The 20,793-nt window shown below is 49.4% G+C and overlaps 8 protein-coding genes across 8 annotated transcripts, besides 4 other annotated features; 4 read left to right on the top strand and 4 right to left on the bottom strand.

Annotated features, from left to right (window-relative positions):
* Positions 1-2,958: 2,958 nt before the first annotated feature.
* On the bottom strand, positions 2,959-3,545 carry ACLA_046050 (uncharacterized protein; the record flags this gene model as incomplete). Its single annotated transcript, XM_001271565.1, has 3 exons — positions 2,959-3,036; positions 3,111-3,242; positions 3,315-3,545. 3 exons carry the CDS (start codon positions 3,543-3,545, stop codon positions 2,959-2,961), a joined length of 441 nt encoding a protein of 146 aa, XP_001271566.1.
* Positions 3,546-3,906: 361 nt separating this feature from the next.
* ACLA_046040 (uncharacterized protein) lies at positions 3,907-6,047 on the top strand (the record flags this gene model as incomplete). Its single annotated transcript, XM_001271564.1, has 2 exons — positions 3,907-5,537; positions 5,594-6,047. 2 exons carry the CDS (start codon positions 3,907-3,909, stop codon positions 6,045-6,047), a joined length of 2,085 nt encoding a protein of 694 aa, XP_001271565.1.
* A 1,133-nt stretch (positions 6,048-7,180) lies between these two features.
* Positions 7,181-8,905, top strand: ACLA_046030 (tubulin/FtsZ family GTPase domain-containing protein; the record flags this gene model as incomplete). The annotated part of the gene is made up of 7 exons (XM_001271563.1): positions 7,181-7,192; positions 7,276-7,299; positions 7,364-7,389; positions 7,445-7,486; positions 7,545-8,055; positions 8,113-8,447; positions 8,503-8,905. 7 exons carry the CDS (start codon positions 7,181-7,183, stop codon positions 8,903-8,905), a joined length of 1,353 nt encoding a protein of 450 aa, XP_001271564.1.
* Positions 8,906-9,398: 493 nt separating this feature from the next.
* Positions 9,399-10,124, top strand: ACLA_046020 (2EXR domain-containing protein; the record flags this gene model as incomplete). The annotated part of the gene is made up of 1 exon (XM_001271562.1): positions 9,399-10,124. The coding sequence occupies one exon, from the start codon at positions 9,399-9,401 to the stop codon at positions 10,122-10,124; it is 726 nt and encodes a 241-aa protein (XP_001271563.1).
* Positions 10,125-10,240: 116 nt separating this feature from the next.
* ACLA_046010 (uncharacterized protein) lies at positions 10,241-10,558 on the bottom strand (the record flags this gene model as incomplete). The annotated part of the gene is made up of 2 exons (XM_001271561.1): positions 10,241-10,438; positions 10,511-10,558. 2 exons carry the CDS (start codon positions 10,556-10,558, stop codon positions 10,241-10,243), a joined length of 246 nt encoding a protein of 81 aa, XP_001271562.1.
* A 74-nt stretch (positions 10,559-10,632) lies between these two features.
* Positions 10,633-10,654: a microsatellite.
* A 599-nt stretch (positions 10,655-11,253) lies between these two features.
* Positions 11,254-11,274: a microsatellite.
* Positions 11,275-11,425: 151 nt separating this feature from the next.
* ACLA_046000 (putative iron-sulfur cofactor synthesis protein (Isu1)) lies at positions 11,426-12,351 on the top strand (the record flags this gene model as incomplete). Its single annotated transcript, XM_001271560.1, has 2 exons — positions 11,426-11,525; positions 11,936-12,351. 2 exons carry the CDS (start codon positions 11,426-11,428, stop codon positions 12,349-12,351), a joined length of 516 nt encoding a protein of 171 aa, XP_001271561.1.
* Positions 12,352-12,386: 35 nt separating this feature from the next.
* Positions 12,387-12,414: a microsatellite.
* A 484-nt stretch (positions 12,415-12,898) lies between these two features.
* Positions 12,899-12,922: a microsatellite.
* A 115-nt stretch (positions 12,923-13,037) lies between these two features.
* On the bottom strand, positions 13,038-15,126 carry ACLA_045990 (ABC1 kinase family protein; the record flags this gene model as incomplete). The annotated part of the gene is made up of 4 exons (XM_001271559.1): positions 13,038-13,288; positions 13,405-13,977; positions 14,036-14,640; positions 14,711-15,126. 4 exons carry the CDS (start codon positions 15,124-15,126, stop codon positions 13,038-13,040), a joined length of 1,845 nt encoding a protein of 614 aa, XP_001271560.1.
* Positions 15,127-15,823: 697 nt separating this feature from the next.
* Positions 15,824-20,393, bottom strand: ACLA_045980 (serine/threonine-protein kinase; the record flags this gene model as incomplete). Its single annotated transcript, XM_001271558.1, has 11 exons — positions 15,824-16,567; positions 16,592-16,670; positions 16,725-17,175; positions 17,239-17,443; positions 17,493-18,383; positions 18,437-19,255; positions 19,312-19,744; positions 19,801-19,865; positions 19,921-19,950; positions 20,018-20,152; positions 20,214-20,393. The coding sequence occupies 11 exons, from the start codon at positions 20,391-20,393 to the stop codon at positions 15,824-15,826; spliced, it is 4,032 nt and encodes a 1,343-aa protein (XP_001271559.1).
* Between the last annotated feature and the right edge of the window lie 400 nt (positions 20,394-20,793).

The following is a 20,793-nucleotide window of genomic DNA, read 5'->3' as shown; positions in this document are numbered from 1 at the left end:
GCTTATATGTGCTGGATAAAAGACAAGTGTGAATTATATATGCTCCTGGCTGTTTGAGGTAGGATAGACAGCTATAGGTAACTTGACAAGTATTCTAGTTTGTAATAGATGTGTTATTGAAACCTCTAGGGCGTACAACGAACATAATGAAAGCGAGCATTCAGAGCCTCGCAGTGGCCGACAGAGAGCTGTGACCATTGCCTGTTGCAGACCTTGCAGTTTATTGTCATAATTAGCCAAATCTTACTATCTCCAGTGGTCTATCTCAATTGACAAAGGAAAACGTACTATGTACGCCTTTGAAAGTAGGTCAAATAAGCCGAGTGAGATCAGTAGTAGTAAGGTAGATAGATAATTCTGATGATGTCATTTAGATCACGTGACTAAATAAGCGACAAGCGAGTTCTCTCGACCAGCCCAAACACAACTGCAACTTGAATTTTTCTTTCTCAAGAAACACCACAACCAAGGCGCGATCAAACGGCCAATCGTCCATGAAAGTTGGAGATGTTTGCCTTTAATGCAAGGCCTGCTACCTCCAGCGCTGATGATGGTCTTACCAGTCCCACCACGATTATCCCCAAATCCGTCAGCATAAATAAATGTCTACGCCCTCATGTCCGATTTTGCTCAAGTTGTCCTCAATGTCCTGATATGATGAACATTTATTCAATGGTGGATCCAGACTATTAATACCCTCTGGATATGACTATTCATACACTGAAAATTCTGATCATGGATATTGGACGATGACTTGATGGGCGCGCTGGGTCGAGCTTACTGCCATCCTTTTGCATTAGAGGAATTAATTGAGATCAATGAAGAAATTGCACCAGGACCTTTGAGCTAATTATTGTTGGCGTCTGGGTTTGAGACTTAGATGTGCCAGTCTCTCGTAGATTTGTAGCGTTGTTTCTAGCACTCCTGGTCTGACAATATGTGTAGTTTTGTCAACGAGGAACTGTTCATGACAGCTAGGAAGGATCAGGGTCGCTCTTGAGGAGGGGTTTTGAAACTAGAGTAAGGGGTGAAGGGTTAAGGTATGATGAGGCAGGTCCTTCACATAATCAACGACAGTAAGGAGACTATGCAGATGATTCTACGAGTTGAGCAGAAACGGAGTTCTGAAGAAGAATGGGCCATAGATTTGATCTATCATATGAAGTCGAGATACAATGTTTGATGTCTTTCCACTCGTTGATTTGAGGAACTTAAATCCAGAAAGCGACCAGCAGGGTCATACCACACATAAACAAATCATAAAAGCTCGTCACCTGTACCTGTACCGCAGCTACTTACTACTAGGAGTCTAGGACACCCAGGCTTTGGTTATTGTCTGCGCTAACGCGGGCAAGTTACGATCTCACCGGGCAGCCACTGGGGTAGAAGACGCAGCTGCTCGTCGAGGACGTACATAGCTTTGTTCGGTAGGGATTAACCCGCACGTGAAGTCTCGGTAGTAGCCCTTGTCTCTGTAGTTGAATTCATGTTGTGTGGCGTAAACGGTTGACTCCGCTGCTCCGTAGATATTGAAGAGGCGAAGGTCTGGTTTCTCGAGCTCTCTGGATCTCTCTAACAATCCTTCAGTGAGTGGTTCCGCGCCGTAAATGGAGACGTTCCATGACGAGGATTGTATATTATTCTGGTGGTATACGTGACCTTCTGCTCGACAATATAGTTTGTGATGACAACGGCATCACCACGCATGTCTCAAGAACTGAGGCAGACGCTGCCAACAAGCGGCAAGGCAAGGAACAATGGAATCAGGAACATGTCGAAGCCAAGTGCGCTTTGCATCAAGAAGACCACTTCAGAACCAAATCCACGAAATCCGGACGAGCTTTCGAAGACTGAAAAAACCTCGAAGCGAACCTGTGAATGACAAAGGCCAGCAAATGGCGTTGCTCGCGTCTCCGAGATCAACTGTCCAAAACGCATGCCGAGAGGTGACCATCAGGCGCAGCGGCACTAGGTTGAGGTAAGGCCCAATACTACGCAGGACATCTTCCAGCGTTCGGTTTCCATTTGCAATACCGATTGAGAGATCCTCTGCAGATACCACTTCGAGCCCTATCGCAGTTCTCGTAGTCGCATCAATCTGAAACTCGCAGTCAGAGGTTAGAATCAGCTTAAGGCTTAGGAAGTTAGGGCTTGCTGTCGATACTCTGTGGATCCGTTCTCGGGTAGTCTAAATATGGGGGTCCATGTAGAAATAAGGTGCTGGTCAATGCGGATTTTGAACTCACCTTGCCTCCTGGAGTACAATTGCTGTACAGAATAGTAGGATGAGTTATACAAGTAAGGTAAGAGAGATAGAAAAGATTAAATATAATGTGACTAGTGGAGTTCTGGGGTGAGACTGGTCAGCTTCATCCACATTGAGGGCAGTAGCATGATTGTCAAACCAGACTCCATCACGCAGCTTTTTCACTATAGGGCATACTTTTGTATGGCGGCTACAACGACAGAAAGCACATATTAATGGAGAACATATTCTCAAATCAACAGATAACCCCAGATAGAGAGAGGGGGGGGATGGACGGCCTTGAGTAGGACCCCGTGGTCAACAATGAACTTCAACCCTGTATCAAACGCGAAATTATTGATTATTGAGCTTCAGAGCCCGGCCAACATGAATACAACCTTTCGTCAAAAGCCGACTCATCTAGGATTAATATTATCCACCCCAATCCGGAGGACTGATAGGGAGATGGGTTCAGTTCAAAGAAGTCCTCCTAAATCAACAATCTCGAGAGGAATCCAAGTCTGAACGTGATTGATATCCAGGAAACCATCAATAATTGCCGGAATTGCGACAATTAATAACTTCCATCAGACGACTGACTCATTGATTGGAATGGCTAACTATTTCAGCCACGGATCCTGCAGCAGCTCTTTCACCGTCTTTCTATCCTCTGGTCGCCATTGAAGCATCCCACTCATGAAGTTCAAGAACATCTATCTCTTGAGTTCGTCCTTTGAGGGATCGTTCCAACGTTCCAATTCAACTTCCCTTGGGATCTCTACAGTATCTCTCTGTTTCTCTGATGAATAACCTGGTAAGCATCGATAAAGTTTTCTTTTTCTCTGGTAAATGAGAAGTAGCATACCATCTTCAGCATGTCTAGAGGAGGTGGCCCGAGAACTCCAATAACCTCAGCAAGGTGCGCGCGGGTGGAATATCCTTTCCCATCGGGATCGTTGCCGTAGAACATGTGTCTTCCCTCAAACAAATCCCATACCTGGAATATCCCAAGCGTTAGTGGTTCATCGGGTGATATATGGTAGTCCAAGGGTACATGATCAAAACACACCATAACACCAACGTTCCAGATATCCACAAGGTAGCTCCATTCAGCTTTCAACATTACTTCTGGCGATCTGTATACATTGGGCTGAGCGTCATGATTTTTCCTTTCATCTCCTCGCACGGCTGAAGCGAAATCACTTAGGACTGCTCTACCAAATTTTTTTGGCAATTCGAACCGCCGTGAAGCATAGACTGGCATACCGTTGATGAATTTTCGTGGTGAAGGGTGTTCCATCTCGTCGGCTTTAACGAAATCATCGAGAATCGAAAAGCCTTCTATCTCCTGAAGATGACTTTTCTTGGCTTTCTGAATGTGCTGGTCTCCTCTCAGCCTTGTTATCATTGAGAGCAGTCAGATGCATGAGCTGTATGCTTTATTTATCACACTAGGCTGTGCTCAGTGGCTAAATACGCCCAATATACTAGATGTTCGACTATCATAACTCATTAATTACACAGAGACTTGAAAATCTCACTAAACAGATCAGTCTGCCTTTTGAGAAATCCATTCTTTCTTCTGCTTCTCTCTTTCCCCTCTTTTTCCCGCCTTGCTTCTTCATTTTGAGTATGCACTATACAGCTCGACACATTCCAATATGGCAGTGTTTCCGTTCAACTTGAAATGCTCTGCTATCATTCTAATGATAGCATCATTTCTGGCTGCTGTCGCTTTTGCTGTTGGTCATGACACCTTCTATCAGAGTCTGAATGGGAAACCTGTGCTGAATACTCAACCACTCACTTTATTGAAATCTACTCTGAATCTATCCGACCAGCAAGTTAATATTTCCCTTGGCACTCTCTTTGCCTTCCTCGTGAAAAGTTATTTAGGAGTGTCGGTGTCGACGACCTTTGATCAATTTGCTTGGAAGTCCATTCAAGGCGCAAGAACTCGAATCGGCATCATCGACGATCTACTCTCAGTTCTCAAGAATGGCTTCACAGTTGTCAATCCACATCTATGGAGGCGTTCTCCGATCAGCATGACCCTTGCTGTAATTTGTTGGCTTCTTCCCGTGGCATCCATCATATCGCCCGCAACTTTAAGCGTGCATTTGGTTTCCTTCAATGAGTATGCGTTGAAACGCATCCCTCGTGTCGATTTTACAAGCGCAAATTTTGCCAATTTTGCTTCCATCATAACCACTGGTCCAACAGGACAGAATGTGTGGCTTAGTATGTACAGGAGCCCTACACCAGAAACTCAAAGGGTGGTCAATAGTGTTGCGACACAAGGCGCCATCTTGCCAATAGAGCCCCCAGCTGTCAACTCATCGTGGTCAGTGGAGCTTTACGGTCCTGCTATTGTCTGTGACAAAGTGAACCAGGCCCTTACCACTCAAATCACTCAAAATGTGATTCAAGCTATCAACGGATCCCAGAGGCTTGAACCGGGGAAAGGGGCACGCTTCACAAGGTACGAATATCTTTCCCGGGCACCAGACTCAGACAATCCAATAGATTCCGCTCCTTTTTATCAGCAAAATGGGAGTGGTCCGTTCATCCAGCGGTCGAATCAGCTTGGCCCCCAGCCCAGGAACCCAGAGAATGGGAGCGCAGTGTTTTCGACTCAAACAAAGCCTCTCGTTGACGGGTCACCTCTATCTCTGTTTGTTGCCATCTTTCCGCATGCTGTGGACTACCACGAGTATGACGAAGCTCTGGAGAACATGGACAAAGCTGTCCGGAATTCAACGATTCTACAATGTATGCTTCACAACGCGTCATACCAGGCCAATCTTACCTACGTCAATGGAGAACAGACAGTCCAGGTGACAAACCAAAAAGTTCTCAATGGTATTGTTTACATTACTGGTGTTAGCAACGTCGAGAAGGGTCTATCGCCTTCGGATCCTTCGTTTGTGGGCAACGCACAGGTCATGGAGTCTCTGTCTTATCAGTCCATAATGGACGCATTTGGGGGTCTTGTATTTGGATCAATCAGTACCGAGATTGGCTCCTTAATAATTGAAAAAACCGGTGCACACAAGAGCGCATCATACACACAGAAACCAACCACCAATATCATATCAACCACATTGATGGAAACAGAAGAGATGAGATTCATCCAGGCCATCACAAGCTCGGAGCCTGACAATTCATTCTTCAATTACTGGCACGAGAAGTCTGTTAGCTCGTCAAATGATTCTTCTCCTCCATTATCAAAAGCCCTTGAAGAACTTTTCCGGAATATCACGTTTTCGTTCATGAGCTCCAATATGTTCCAGTATGTATTTTCGGTCTGGATGCTAAGCTCCTCAGCGCACTAAGCACTTATAATAGGCCCAACTACACAGTCAAGGCAGTGCCGGACACGAATGTGACCATCACCCCTTACCGCAGCATCTACATCTACACCCGATCGATTCTCTGGGCCGCCTACGGCACCGCCCTCAGCATCACTGCGCTTAGTGTCATTGCAGGCATCTTGGTTTATTTCTCAAACGATGGGTCTTATAGCAGTAAATTCTCAACAATATTTCGGGTCACCCAGGGCGCCGTGGTATCTACAAACCTCAGCATGAAAGACTACAGCGGCCTTGACCCGCTCCCGGACCACATTGCGAACGCGAAGATGACAATCGGCTATGACCCAGACTATCCTGCCAGGGCGTTGTCTATGGCGGCTTTGGGCCAACTTCATCGAGAATCAACGGCTTCTAGTCAACTACTCGAGACCCCATCGGATGAAGATTTTCATAATGATAGCAACCAAAGAAGGAGCAACACCGTTTGAAACGTACATGGGAAATTATGATTTCTTGTCAGTTGAGACAAGGCCGAGCGGATGTAAATTTGGGCGCTATTATCGAGGTGTTCGCACCATCACACAGTGGGCAGGAAAGCCAAAGCTGTTTACAGTATTTTCCATTTACTCGAGAGGCAAAGGTACTTCTTATACGGAGTATTGCTCGACCCGTAAGCACCAGCTTGAGGAAGGTGCTTATAGCCCAGCACAATAGCCTTCAGTCAGATTCTTGAAATGGTGATCAGTCCCCTTCCCACAGAGACTGAAATTGATAATGCTCCCGACATATGCCTGGATACGGAGGGCGAAGAGTTGTCTAAGTCGTGTGGTATTTTATCGTGTAATCCAGTACAGGCGCTGGTCTTTTAGAAGGGGAGAAGAACGTGATATTCGTTCACGAGAATACCGATATCCCTGTTCCCTGTTCTTTGGTCTACGCTCTTGACTCATTGCGTCTAGAACCATGGTCATAAATCATAAGAGATCGGGAACAAGATCAGCATAGTTCAATTGTATTCGAAACCGGTGATTCCCCAGCATCAGTCAAATACTCTTCCTGGAACGTCTTTTGACGCCCTCAATGCATAGCGGTAGGCATGTCGATATATTGGCATAGCCTATATACGAATCATGGTGAATCTAATAAATTAAATCCTTAAAGAGCAGCCTTAAGTGACAGTTGCCTGGTACAGTTATGTCTTACGAGGCTGGGCTGCATGGGCGTATAGCATATGCAGGCTTCATCACTAGTCGAGACCGAACCATGTCTATAAGAAGATGTGGAATCATACAGATCATCCCTGCTAGTCTGTCAGTCGATCACAAAGCACACAAAGAGATGTAAATACATACCTAGTTCGTACTTTACTTAACCGTTAACTAACTACGACTAGCTACTCATGCAAGCATGAGCCGTTACCCGTCCGGAACACTCTGATTGCTTAGAATTCCCTAGTCTTTATCTCACGGCTGCCCATCTGCCTGACCACCACCCACTCTCTCCCCAGAGTCTTTGCGTTTCCCTCTCTTTCCTCTCTTTTCCATCCTCTCTTTTTTGAAGTTACTATTGCCTCCTGCAATTCCGTTCTTATTCATCCGAATACCTGTGTTTACCCGTCAACATGCGTGAGATCGTGAGTTTATCCACTAGTACTGACTTGAGGATCCGCATGCCATCGGATTTACTGACCTCTGATGCCGCTTGCAACAAATACAGGTTCATCTTCAAACCGGCCAGTGTGTGAGTTAGCTCTAGTGCTGTATCAAGTGATCGAGTAAATACTGAACCCAATGATTCTGCGCAGGGTAACCAAGTTGGTGCCGCCTTTTGGTAATTCCAGCTTGCCTGGCCCAACTATCATCATTTTTTTTTAACTTGTATTCAGGCAAACCATCTCAAATGAACATGGACTCGATGGATCCGGCATGTCAGTCAAGTCCCCGCTCGTTTACTCTCTGTTGATATCTTCCTGACACTTGCACTAGGTACCATGGCGAGTCTGATCTCCAGCTGGAGCGGATGAATGTCTATTTCAATGAGGTCGCCAGCTCCAAATACGTCCCCCGAGCGGTCCTTATCGACTTGGAACCGGGCACTATGGATGCCATCCGCGCCGGCCCCATGGGCTCCCTGTTCCGGCCCGATAATTTTATCTTCGGGCAGTCCGGTGCGGGAAACAACTGGGCCAAGGGTCATTACACCGAGGGCGCAGAGCTGGTGGATCAGGTTGTGGATGTTGTGCGTCGTGAGGCCGAGAGCTGCGATTATCTGCAGGGATTCCAGATCACCCATTCTCTGGGTGGTGGTACGGGGGCGGGCATGGGCACGCTTTTGATCTCCAAGATCCGCGAGGAGTTTCCTGATCGGATGATGGCGACGTTCTCTGTGATGCCGTCTCCCAAGGTCTCTGATACCGTAGTCGAGCCGTATAATGCGACGCTCTCGGTCCACCAATTGGTCGAGCATGCGGATGAGACGTTCTGTCTTGACAATGAGGTATGCAGTATGGCTCGTGATTTTTGTTTGGAGTCAATGCCGGGCTAATCCACCTAGGCACTCTATGATATCTGCATGCGCACGCTCAAGCTATCTGCGCCCTCCTACGGCGATCTGAACCACCTGGTTTCGGCCGTCATGTCTGGCATCACGGTCAGCTTCCGCTTCCCCGGCCAGTTGAATTCCGACCTGCGAAAGCTGGCCGTCAACATGATCCCCTTTCCCCGGCTGCATTTCTTCATGGTGGGCTTTGCTCCATTGACCAGTCGGGGGGCCCAATCGTTCCGCGCGGTGTCGGTCCCCGACCTCACACAGCAGATGTTTGATGCAAGGAATATGATGACGGCGTGCAACTTCCAGAACGGCCGCTTCCTGACATGCTCGACTCTCTTGTAAGTTTTCCCTCACCCCAGATGTTCAGAATCAACAAAGCTAATTCAAGCGTAGCCGGGGCAAGGTCTCGATGAAAGAAGTCGACGATCAGATGCTCAACATGCACAAGAAGAACTCTGGATACTTTGTGGAGTGGATCCCGAGCAACGTCCAAACCGCATTCTGTTCCGTGCCACCAAAGGGTCTGAAAATGTCGGCGACTTTTGTCGGAAATTCCACATCCGTCCAGGAGCTCTTCCAGCGGGTCAGCACGCAGTTCACGGCCATGTTCCGCCGCAAGGCGTTCTTGCATTGGTATACCGGCGAGGGCATGGATGAGATGGAGTTCACCGAGGCGGAAAGTAACATGAATGACTTGATGTCGGAGTATCAGCAATACCAGGATGCCAGTCTTTCTGACGGAGAGATGCAGCACTATGCTGAGGAGGAGGTTTTCGAGCCTGGGGAGCAGTCTTAGGTTTCCCCCTTGTGAGATGTCTTCGACTTGAAGGCTGCCAGTCTTTTCCGGACGTTGCTTGTCAACATATTCTTTTGTGATGTGTTGTCATTTTATATAGGCTTGGATCATCAGTATTCACTTCTGGTGACATGACATTGACTCCAGCATGCTCTAGGGCCGACTGGGCCGTGGCGGAGCGGCATCTGGAGCCCTAAAATAAGTCTGTAGATCCTAAGCAGTAGGCGTAAGGAGGAGAACGTTCTTGATAGATCAAGATCCAGGCAGCACTCCCAGTAAAAGTACCTCTGAGTTGTGGAGTTCAGGGACTAGCTTGCGCAGTGGTAAATTGGTAATTGCCCGACTAACTAAATCTAGCAGGGATACAGAGGTACTATCCAGTAATCAAAGCGACATTGTTCTTTTCCAACACCTATGATTTGAAACCAAAGTAATCCATCCCACCCATTCCATACTGCCTCAATCTCCGTACAGAACCAACATAAACATCAACATGCCAAATGATCCCACCACCACCACAACAACAACCTTCCACCTCTTCCCCCTCCTCCCCCCAGAACTCCGCCTCCGAATCTGGTCCCTCCTCCTCTCCACCCCACGCAACATCCCCATCGCCTGCCAACGCGGCATCCATCCCAACTCCCGCCGCTTCGCCAGATTCTTCACCACGCCAACGCTTCCGCCACCCCTACTACACGTGAACCACGAATCCCGCACCGAAGCCCTGCGCATCTACACCGCGCAGTTCCAGACCGCATACAGTCCCCGCAGCATCTACATCGCCTTCGACCGTGACGTGCTCCAGCTCCCCGAGGACGTGCTCGCGTACCTCGGCGCCGACGAGCTGGACCGCGTGCAGGCGCTCACCATCGAGGTCAGCGACGCGTCATATTTCGGACACTTCTATCTGGATGTTGTGAGGCGAATGCGGCGGCTGCGGCGGCTGGAGCTCGTGCTGAAGGAGACGCGGGTGCATTGGCGGGTGCCGTGGGATGAGGAGAACGATACGGGTGTTGGCAGGCTGAAGGAGGAACTGCAGGAGGCGATGACGGGGGAGGAATCGCGGTGGGAGTGTCCGTGTGCGGCTGTGAGGATTGTCGCGGCATCTACGGGAGTGGAGTTGGGGGTGGTTGAGGCGCTCCCTTCCCCCCCCCTCTCTCTCTCTCCCTCACTCTCTGGCGAACGGCTAGCGGGTGGAGATCATGGAAGTGCTGAGTGAACTATTGCATTGGGAAGTGCTAGGTGCTCGCTCTAAAATCAACCATATCTGAGAATGAGAGAGTACATGGTGAAACAAGACTGGTAGAATTCAGGGTACCTTTGCGGGGTTTTGGTTTATTTCGACTCCTTCTGTTGTTCGGCCTCCTGGAGTGCCTGCTGCACCCATGATTGGCCAGACTTGTCCGCGGGGACTCTTGCAGTCGTAGCCGGCAGGGATTGTGCGGCCTCACGGCGAGCAGAATGGATGGAGCTGACGCAGTACGAGAGAAGGACAAATGCCATGGTGAAGGCCGCGATTGGGGCGTTGAGGGACTGGTCATCAAAAGGGGGGGATTGGGTTATTCACTCTTCTGAAGCAGGCAGACTAAAATCAAAAGCACTCACCCCCGCAGTCCTTCCAAAAGGCTTGCCTGTCTCTGTCTTTCGAACCATATTAGATTGATTCTCCTCTGGTTGCTGTCGCTGCTTTTCTCCTTTCGGTAGCGTTGACTGTTAAGTCCGACTCCGTTGTTGTTGTTGTTGTTGTTGCGGGTATCGGCGTAATCGTAATCGATTCTAATTCTTATTTTTATCAGATGGAGGGCGGCAAGATAAGCAATTAATTACGTGATCCCGTACCAACAATACCGGCTCCCGCTGGCTACCGATTACCGATCGCAGTAATTTATGAGGGTAATCAATCAGTACCAACTACCGATTCCATACGCGCTCAGCAACTTCAACAGGGTTGTCAACTCCTTGTCTGTCTGGAGTCTCGCCGTGGGTTCTGATCGCGCAGAGATCAACCTGATTTGTTATTCCTCGAAGCATCAGTTTTTCCGTCCACCAGGCCCAATCCCGCTCGCTGACAAACCACCGCAGCCCAGCCATACCCCCAACGTCATAATAGGATTATCTCCGAGGCCGGACATCATAGAGGCGACGGTGTTACTGCTTCGGGATTAGCGCCTGGGGGAGCAACAGGCGAGCAAAGAATAATAATTAATCAATCAATCTTTCGTCGACATCACAACCTCGGGTACTTCAAGTCTCAACTTTCAACAATACTTCTTCCATCAACCTCATCCTCAAACCCGACCACATATCATCCATTACTCGAGTACTATTGTCAACATCTAACACAAAAAACACACACACACACACACACATCCATCCCAGCAGCCATGTTCCGCCGTTTGGCTACCGTCGCCCCTCGCTCGGTCGGCACCGTCGTGTCGCCTCGCATCACACCGGTCGTTGCCGGCATCCAGGCTCAACCTATTATCCGGTCGTCGCCTGCTCCTCAACGGAGAAGCTATCATGAGAAAGATAAGTAGAGTGGATTGCTTGGTGCTTATGGGGACTGGTTCAATGCTGACCGTCTGTGTACTGCTAGATCATTATAACAACCCTCGTAACGGTATGTTTGATTGATATACGACTCTTCTTTTCTTCTGGAACTGCTGGCGCCTATGAGAGAAGATGAAGAGGCAATCAGGAAGCCCTTGAGTGTTTCGATGGTATATCTGCACGGCCAAGAGCGACTTTTTAAACATACTGGGTACAATCCCTGAGGTGTTTGCGAGCTCGAGCGTTTTTTTCATGGGCAAAAAATTTAAAAACGAGGCTTGTGCGCGCCCTCATCAGCCGAAACAGACTCGTCTTGCGGACTCGCCGGCGCAGTTGTATGCTTTTGGTGAACTGGGTCAAAGTCGTGGCAATCTCGGATCCTGATTGGCTCTTCATCTTCCCTTACGCCTTTTCCGCCGACGAGTTATTTTGCGTCAGTATTTATTGATTTATTGCAAGTTTACTGACATTTCAACCTAGTTGGCTCGTTACCTAAGGATGCTCCTGATGTCGGTCTGGGTCTGGTCGGAGCGCCTGCTTGCGGTGATGTGATGAAGCTCCAGATTCGTGTCGACAAGGACACCTCCAAAATCACCGACGTCAAGTTCAAGACCTTTGGATGCGGTAGCGCTATCGCCAGCTCCAGCTATCTGACTGAATTGGTGCGCGGAATGACTCTCGACGAAGCCGCCAAGATCCGGAACACAGACATCGCCAAGGAACTGTGCCTGCCTCCCGTCAAGTTACATTGCTCCATGCTTGCCGAAGATGCGATCAAGTCCGCCATCAACGACTACTACACCAAGAACCCCAAGGCCACCAAGACCGATCTCTCCGGCACTGGGGCTTCGTTGCCCAACATCGAGAAGACCGAGGGCGCTACCGCCAGCCTGTGATCTTCCCGAAGATCCGGCGTGTCATTCCTCCAACAAAAGCAATGCAAAGCAAAGCAAAGCAAAATCACGGCGATACCAGATTTGATTTCCCTTCGGTTATATGTTTGTTTGATTATTTGGCGTACTGAGAAAGCTGGCTGAGACTGCAAACTGCTTGGGCCATTTTTTTCTTCCATATTTCTCCTCATCTCAGCCCGATGAGTCGAGTTACTGTATACCTTTGTCTCTTTACCACCTGTTTCTTCTTTTTTTTACCCATTCCTTCTTCAACAAGCAAGGCATTATTATGATCATGATTCCCTAGGCATAGGTCATCAATAGAAATATGCACATTGTGCATTCAATTACTCAAAACTTACTAGTCGTGCACTTCGAATAAGCGAGGACACCCGTGTTCCGCATGTATCAACAATGAAACCTCTATTTGGACATAGTCACACACTCTATAGCAAGATATACACAATGACGCAAAATACCACCTCCCACAGACCGATTCGACTTTTCGAGAACGGGACCAGAACCAGAACCACTATACACGAGAGAGGGGAAAGAAAAAAAAAAAAAAAAAAAACGCCAGCGCTGAATGCACACACATAAAACCAGACCCGTTCGAATGCCCCTCTTATCTAAATTACAAACGCGTCAAGGACCTTTTGACAGGCAAACATCCCACACCCCAAGTTGATCTACTCAACCAACCCAAGCCGACTCTTCAGAGACAGTAGGGTCTCGTACACGGAGAGTTTCAGCTCCACCCGCAGATAGCCCGTCCAGGCCCACAGGAACCGCAGGATATTGAGCGGGCGCAGGAACCCGCCCGTCTCGATGATGTTGTCTATTTTCTCCTCGAAGACGGTGCGCGTGGCGTAGCGCGCGAGGATCAGGAAGGTGCGTAGGGGGCCCTGGCGGGTGTGTAGGTTTTCGTCGAGGCTGCGGGCTAAAGAATGGCAGGTGATTTTGTTAGTTTGTTTTATTTACGAAGTTTCGGGAGTCGACATGGATATGGACATGGACATGGTAAGCGGGGGTGATGAGGGAGGATAAGTTACGTACTTAGATCGTTCGTCTTGAGAATCAAGAGGATGATCGGGGGAACCTTGCCCAGAAGCTCGACGAGCTGCTGCAGCATACCCTCACCGAGTGCGCCGGAGATGTTTTCCTTTTCCGCGGCGGTGCGCGACGACGCCACGGCCTTGTTGGCGAGCACGGTGTAATCGCGCCCGGTGATCGCGCTGGCAAAGAGCGGGAACTGCTCGTCGGTGATGCCCGCCACTTTGTGCGCGTACTCGCGCATCCGCGGGATATCCGCTTCGATGACCGCCAGCCAGAGCTTGGCGTAGTTGCGGCGCAGTTCGCGGGGGATATCGCGATACAGACCGTGGTCGTAGAGGATGATGTCAAAGTTCTGGCGGCGCCGGTTCGGGTTCTTGCGAATGGCGATGTTGCCGCCGTGCGGGTCACAATGCAAGGGGGCGTTGTCGCCAAAGATCATCTCGTTGAAGATGTGCGCGAATGCAGCGGAAACTTCGTCGCGGTCGATGTTGTTGGCGTCTAGGTATTCAAGATCGTCTGGACGATGGCCAGACAGAAACTCCATCACCATGATGCGCTTCTGGGCCCACATGACTGCAAGTGCGGAGGTTAGCCTGTGTAAAAACTCAATGGAAACTGGAGAAAAACAAACCTTCTGGAATGACCAATGGTGCATCTGAGTGTGTCTTGAAGTACTCACTGGCCCGCGTGGCATTCTCCGCCTCCATACGGAAATCCAGTTCCTGGGGGAGGGAGAAATCCATCTCTTTTGACAGCCACTCCAGATCATATTCCGGAAAGAACCGCTTCAGCATGGAGAAGGTGAACCTTGTCAGAGCCAAGTCCAGGGGCACCCACTCCGCCAGCGCAGGATGCTGCACTTTCACAGCGACCTTCTGGCCTGTCTCCCCCAGCGTGCCGATGTGGACCTGGGCGAGGGATGCAGCGCCGATTGGCAGTGGTTCGAAGTTTGAAAAGAGTTCGTCGATGCGACGGCCCGTGTCGGTGACGAACATTTGCTCAATAGACTCGATCGACGAAACGGGGCATCGGTCCTGGAGCGGGATGAAGGTCGTTGTCCATTCCAGCGGAAGCAGATAGCTCATACTGCTAAGGTGTTGACCCAGCTTGATGAAGATCGACCCATTCTTCTCGAGGACGCGTAGGGTGCGTTCGGCGCAACGCTTGTGACACGCTCGGAGGGACTGTTGTCGTTCCTCTGGGGTTGCATGCTCTTGCTTGAGTGTGACTCGGTAGCTAGAAGATAAGAAAAAAAAATGTTGGCGATCCGTCGCAACCTAAACAGTAACGGGCACAATGCACTTACTCGTTGATACAAACTGCCAACGTCCCGACGACTCGTCCCGTTCGCTGCGCCGCGCGATACAGATGTTGTGCATCATCCGAGAAAGTCACCGCCGCAGCACCAGCTGCACCGACGATAACCGCATATTTTAGGACGCTCCTCCGCGAATGCTTAGATCCAGATTGTCCGGAACTTGCCCCCTCGGCCAAGTAAGGTGTCTTTGTAGAAAAGGTCCTCGGTGTCGAGAACGCGCGAAGCGACGACGGTCTGCGGAGGAGGCGTCGAGATATCGCAGTGCCCGGGCTTATCGTACTTGAAGCAAATCTGTGAAGGGACTGAGAGGCATAATCGCGCTTCGATGTATTCGCCTTGGATCTCAAGACCACCGCAGGGTCAAATTCCGATGCCCGCAACGATGTGCGGAGCGCCGCTCTCATACCGAACGCCAAAACCGCCGTATGATTGACAACCGCAAATCATTCGTGATCCAAAGTCCCGTGGCTGTACTCAAGGAGGATCACAGTTGGTTCAGTCTTGTCGGAGATATACAATTTCTGTCAAAAGGAGATCTTTGGGGCGAATGTCGCCGCCATTCGGGATTTTTCTCACCCGGTGTCGGCCCGTAGGCCGCTACACGTGATTTAAATATATCTCGATGGCAACAAGCATCATCGATAGTTTCAGTCTAAATGATACCGAAAATAAGCCTGCAGGTTACCAGAGTTTACAATCTTGGAATTCTTAACTAGCCAGGCAAGGAGATGTCGCAGACTTAATGCACAACCAGAAGGAAAATCTAGGTTGCTTCACCCAGAGCAACGGAGATATTAGCTTGACAATGTCTGGCTAGACTCAAAATCTCTTTCAGAATACTTTACACATAAGAAAGGCAAAAGAAGGAAAAGCAACCCATTCCCAGTCCTTGTGACACCGTACCCATGAAAAGGTGAAGCAAATGCGAGTAGAACATGAAGAACCTCCACAAACGCCCATACTATGCAATGCGGTGGATGAGGGAGGTTCACCCCACCCTTCCATCAAAAGCTGAATCGGTCAAGCTGTATTCGAATAAGTAGGGGGATCGAACAGGGTAAATCAAGATCCATATCGGGACAACGGTCGCTTGTCCCGGACCTAGAGCCCCCATTCGCCATCTGCGTTTGTTTGACGCCGACGTCGCGGAAGGATTGAGGGCCGACGTGACAGTGAGCTCTGCAGTCTGCCCTCCTCTTCCGGTAATAACTCGGAGTATGATAGTCGGTTGTTGGATATGCCCCGCGATATCCGATTTCTAGGCGCACTAGAGCCCTTTACTGCTCCAACGGCAAGTGCTCCGGCGGCCAGACCAGGACTCGGACCGTCTCGGCTTGCAGGCCGCAGCGCCAGCGCTGAGCCACTGAGAGCATTGCGCGGATGTCTCGAAACTTCCCGCCCATCGAAGTAGCCCTTGGATTGACTCGAACGGCTGACCTGGGGAGTACTAGGAGCAGACTGATTCGACAGAAGACTGGGTGGCGTGGTCGCAGTACTTCCCCTTCTGACTCCAGGTCTGCGTTTAGCCACACCATACGCTTCGCCTCTCTCATTAGATCGAATGAGCTTCCCAGCCATGTCCCGAACTAGAATGGCTGAATCGTGTTCCAGTTCTCGGATTGCTTCCAACAGGCCATATTCCTCCAGGAGCCCGCTTTGCTCTTCGCTGGATTCACAGATACTGGAGATGATACGCAGAAGATTCAAGCGTACAGCAGCTTTGTTATGATGCAGTTTCTGTCTCATTCGAGCAAACAAATCTTCCCGAGCAAATGTCGAGGCGATCGGAGGGCTTAGTCGAAGAAGCTTTTGGAGAGGCTCCAGCAGATTTTCAAAGGCGTTAGCCTTGGAAATTGTCAAGCATCTTACTATAGAGTCTGTGAACAGGGGCTGATCAGGGTGATAGCTGAGTAAGTGCTCTTCAACCTTCGCTGTCTCTTCTTGGAGCCTGCGAAAAATTAGCCCACCGCTTGCTTATTCAGTATTTCGATCATGCACTAACCAGGTAAAGATGGCATCCAGAGCGGTGACCTGCCAGTACGGATCCGAAAGCAAAGAGATGTAGAACGGTAAACCTCTATTGCGCCAGAGTTCACGGCGGCCAACTTTTCCAGAATGCGCCATGTCGCAGAGAATCGGTAATGCGAACTCCTTCAACGGTCGTTCAGTCTTGACTATTTTTTGGAGCAGGGGCACTATTCCATTCAAAGCCGCATCCTCTTGTCGTGATTTATTGAGGCGACACATATTGTAGATAGTATTCAAGATCTGATTCGAGACTTCTCGGAAATGCGGGCGCTTGATGGTCGATCTCAGGAGGTCCGTCAGCACATCGATGGCATTCGAGTTCTGTAGTGAATCGAGCGTTGTCGATAACATGGACAGGTTCTTGATGAACTTCAGCATGGTGATCTGATGCGCAGGAGTCATGCGCTTCAGTTCCTTAAGTACTCCTAATATTGAGTTAGCATACAATATGACACCTGATATGAAATGAGCATTCTGTCCAGTCTTACTGTGTAGAACAGTTCGCTCAGCAACCATCTCCTTGACATGATTCTCTGCCTGAGAGAACACGAAAAAGATATTTGCGATACGTCCCTCGACAATCTCGGCTAGTTCTCCATCCTCGTCCAATACCCGACTCAGGACAAGAGAAAGGGGGTCCAATACAGAACTGCGAGACAAGATCCTGCAAAAGTCATTCTTCGGTGTGGAGCCCTGCAACTGTCAGATACCGGCCAAAGGATTGCATCCGCAACATGCTTACTTGTAGCTCAAAGACGCTCCAGATCCCGTTGACTCCAATTAAGACCAGATCACGCTCGTCCTCATAATCATCTTCCAAGAACTCAACGAGAACATTCAAACCTCCTGCGCTAACAAACATCTGAAGGGTTAAGGTTGATGTTTGATACATCTGCTGTACAAACGCCGCTGCCTCCAGTCGGATCTCTTGTGGGTATTTCTTCGAAGCAAATTCGTTGATGATTGGGATTCCACCAACGAAACACAGGTTTTCTTGGATCTCGTAGTCTTCGTAGATGATTGCATTCACAATCTTGAGAAGGCATAACACTACGTCGCGCCGACGGCATGTGTCAAGGATTTCGAGAATTGGCAGCATACCATGGGCACTCATGATGATGTTTTTCGTTTCCGGAAGGTCACAGAAAATCGCCAACAGCTGTTCTGAGATTTCCCCGAGCAGATCCTCGTCTTGAGATGTTTTTAAAGAGCTGACAAGCCCTTCGACCTGATTGCGGAGCCGGGCGTACTTGTCTCGCGCAATGTTAGCTTCCAGATCCATCTCATCTAGTCCTTCCTCGAGTTGGGCAAATGGATCATCTTCGTCGTCTTGATCTCCGAGCCAAGAGTTAGTTGAGTGTCTTGAGTTGAGCATCAAAGTGCTTCTTTCTGAACTCCCGTCGCTGTCTGGCTTGTCGAGAGCAACCTCATCAGCACCCAATATATCCGAGAAATCTTCATCGGTTTCATTTTCCGCAAATCTTTGGATTTCGACTGGACGCTTGGTTGAGAGCTGTCGCCTCAGTTGAGGTCTTTGCTCTTCGTCATCCAGGGGAGCTGCTTGATATCGGACTATTTCCTTTGATGGTGAAAAGTCCGCCAAATTGGCCGGGTAAGCATCTTCGTCAATGTCCTAAAGCCGATGAGCCTCAAGGTAAATGAGAATATAGATAAGATCACGCTTACTCTCAAGGCATTGAGTCTTCGACCTAGAGCGTCTTCGCTCGGTAGTATGAGATCGGAATAGTCTTCCACGGAGTTTTCTTTGTAAAAGGAGGTCGGACGAGTTGGTCTGGTCGGTGGAACAGAATTCTGGGTAAGAATCGGGACATTGTGCGCGAAAGGCGTGGATCTCTTGGATGTCTGCGGGAGGAATGAATTGTTAGATGACCCATTTTCTGCGGCCATGTTCTTAAGTGGGAGAGGACGGATAGTCTCGAGGGGGTCGACCCCCCCACAATGCAGTGTAGTCCGGAAAGAGTCGTTAAAGTCTTCGAAGCTATCTTCAGATTTTTGCACAGTCCCATCAAGAGATGCAAATGCTTTGAGCTTCTCGGAAGAGAGCATCCCTCCAAAGTTGTCCTGCGGTCGAAGATGGGGTAGCTGCAATGCGCTAGGTGAGATGGCAGTTGCGAAGTCGTCGTCCCAATTATCTTCAGCTGGCGAGTCCGGCAGTTGAAATGGATCTCTTGCATTGCCGGCGATGGGAGCTGGGAGGGCGTCTTTTGTAGGTGTGCTTCGTGAGGGTTGGGTTCGACGTAGGGGGATTGGACTAGGATACTCATGTCTTAAGGGTTTTCGCAAAGTTCCTGTGCCAGGAGATCGTAAAGCCTCGTTCCACTCCTGGACGCTTTTGACCGCTTCTTCATATTCAGTAGACTTCTTGGGTACCACGGAGTCCGATCTACGAGCGTTGACTATCCAAGGATGTTTCAACAGCTTTCTTGCGGAGACACGAAGATTAGGATCCTTTTGAAAGCATTGCATGAGGAAGTCTTTGACAGCCTGTTTTGATCGTTAGAACATAAGTCAGCCAATGCGATCGGATGAAAAGGACTGACTGGTGAGGCACCCTGAGGCAAAGGAGGATGATCGTCATTGACGATACGAAAAAGAGCCGGCATAGGTTGAAGATTGTAGTAAGGAGGCTTCCCTTCGAGCAGCTCGATCACCGTGCAGCCAAGACTCCATATATCTGAAGCCGTGGTCGCGCCTGAAAGTTCAATGACTTCTGGGGCCATCCAGTATGGGGTACCAACGACACTGGATTCGCTCAGCCCAGTGGTACGGCTTGCGACACCGAAGTCCGCAAGTTTGACAAGGCCTTCTTTGGTTGTGAGGATATTTGCACCCTTAATGTCCCTATGGATGACACCTTGCTCATGCAGGTATAGAAGCCCGTGGAGCACCTGGGACATATACAAACCAACCAGGTTTTCCGGGAAACGGCCAAAATTCTTTGAAATAGAGTGTAAAGATCCATTTTCGCAATACCTAGGTTTGTTAGCACCTTCAGCGTTCGCACATTATTGATTCAAGGAGAAACATACTCCAAGATGATGTTTAGGGTTTCAACAGACTTGACGAAACCGTGGTACTTGACGATGTTGGGGTGCTGTAAAGCTCCAGTCAGCCCCATGGAACGCCTCTCACAAGAGGTTGGTACTCACATCGAGATTCTTCAAAAGATCGATTTCAAGCTGTTATGGCACATATCATCAGTGAGCAGTAAGGCCCCGAACACTCATTCCGAACGTTGTAGCATACCATGATAACTCGCAACTCACTCTTCGGAAGGTCCACCAATTTGATTTGTTTCACCGCGACCGTCTCCCCAGTATTCCAGTTAAGTGCGCGATAGACCGAACCGAACGCGCCTCTACCTAAACAATCGCCCAATTGCTTCAACGAGGCTGCGTCAGTGTCTTATTTGGCCGAACATGCCGTGTAGTCATCCACATACATAATCTTTGAGCTCAGCAACATCCTTCGCAGATGATTTCACCACCCTTCCTTCCCCCGCCTTGTCTTCTCGCTTTGATGGGCTGGATCCGTGTTTTGTAAGTCGCGGTTTGACTGGGGTGCCGGGGGTCCTTGAGGACGGAGGGGCTCCCTCAGACCCCTCGGTAGATCGAGAAACCATCTCCGCGGGTTTTGCAAAGCGGATGTTTCTTTTGTACTGAGACACTGGCCGCGACAGTTTTTGCCTCGAATCATGCGGTCTTGGATAGAGAGTGTGATCGGAAGTGGAAAGGCAGGAGCCAGGGGGCAATCGGATCAATCATGTCAGCAGGATCTGCCATAGGAAGACGAGACTGTCAGTAATGGAACAAAGCATCAAGGTGAACGGGCGAACGAAGCAAATAATTGCATCAGAAGAGCGAGCTGAGACAGCCTGACCAGTACTAAGCGAAAAAACATACGGGGTGGTTTCTTACTCTCACAGTCCTTGACCCGCGCTCAACCCACGCGTCACTGAACATCAGAGGCCTGCTTCTGTGCTGCTAGATTTGTCTTTTGGTTATTCCACGCCATAAAAGGAG

The sequence above is a fragment of the Aspergillus clavatus genome, genomic scaffold (assembly GCF_000002715.2).
Source record: "Aspergillus clavatus NRRL 1 1099423829800 genomic scaffold, whole genome shotgun sequence".
NCBI classification, from domain to species: Eukaryota; Fungi; Ascomycota; class Eurotiomycetes; order Eurotiales; family Aspergillaceae; genus Aspergillus; species Aspergillus clavatus.
The sequence above is the reverse complement of the archived record's forward strand: the minus strand, read 5'-3'. Positions and strand labels throughout refer to the sequence as shown.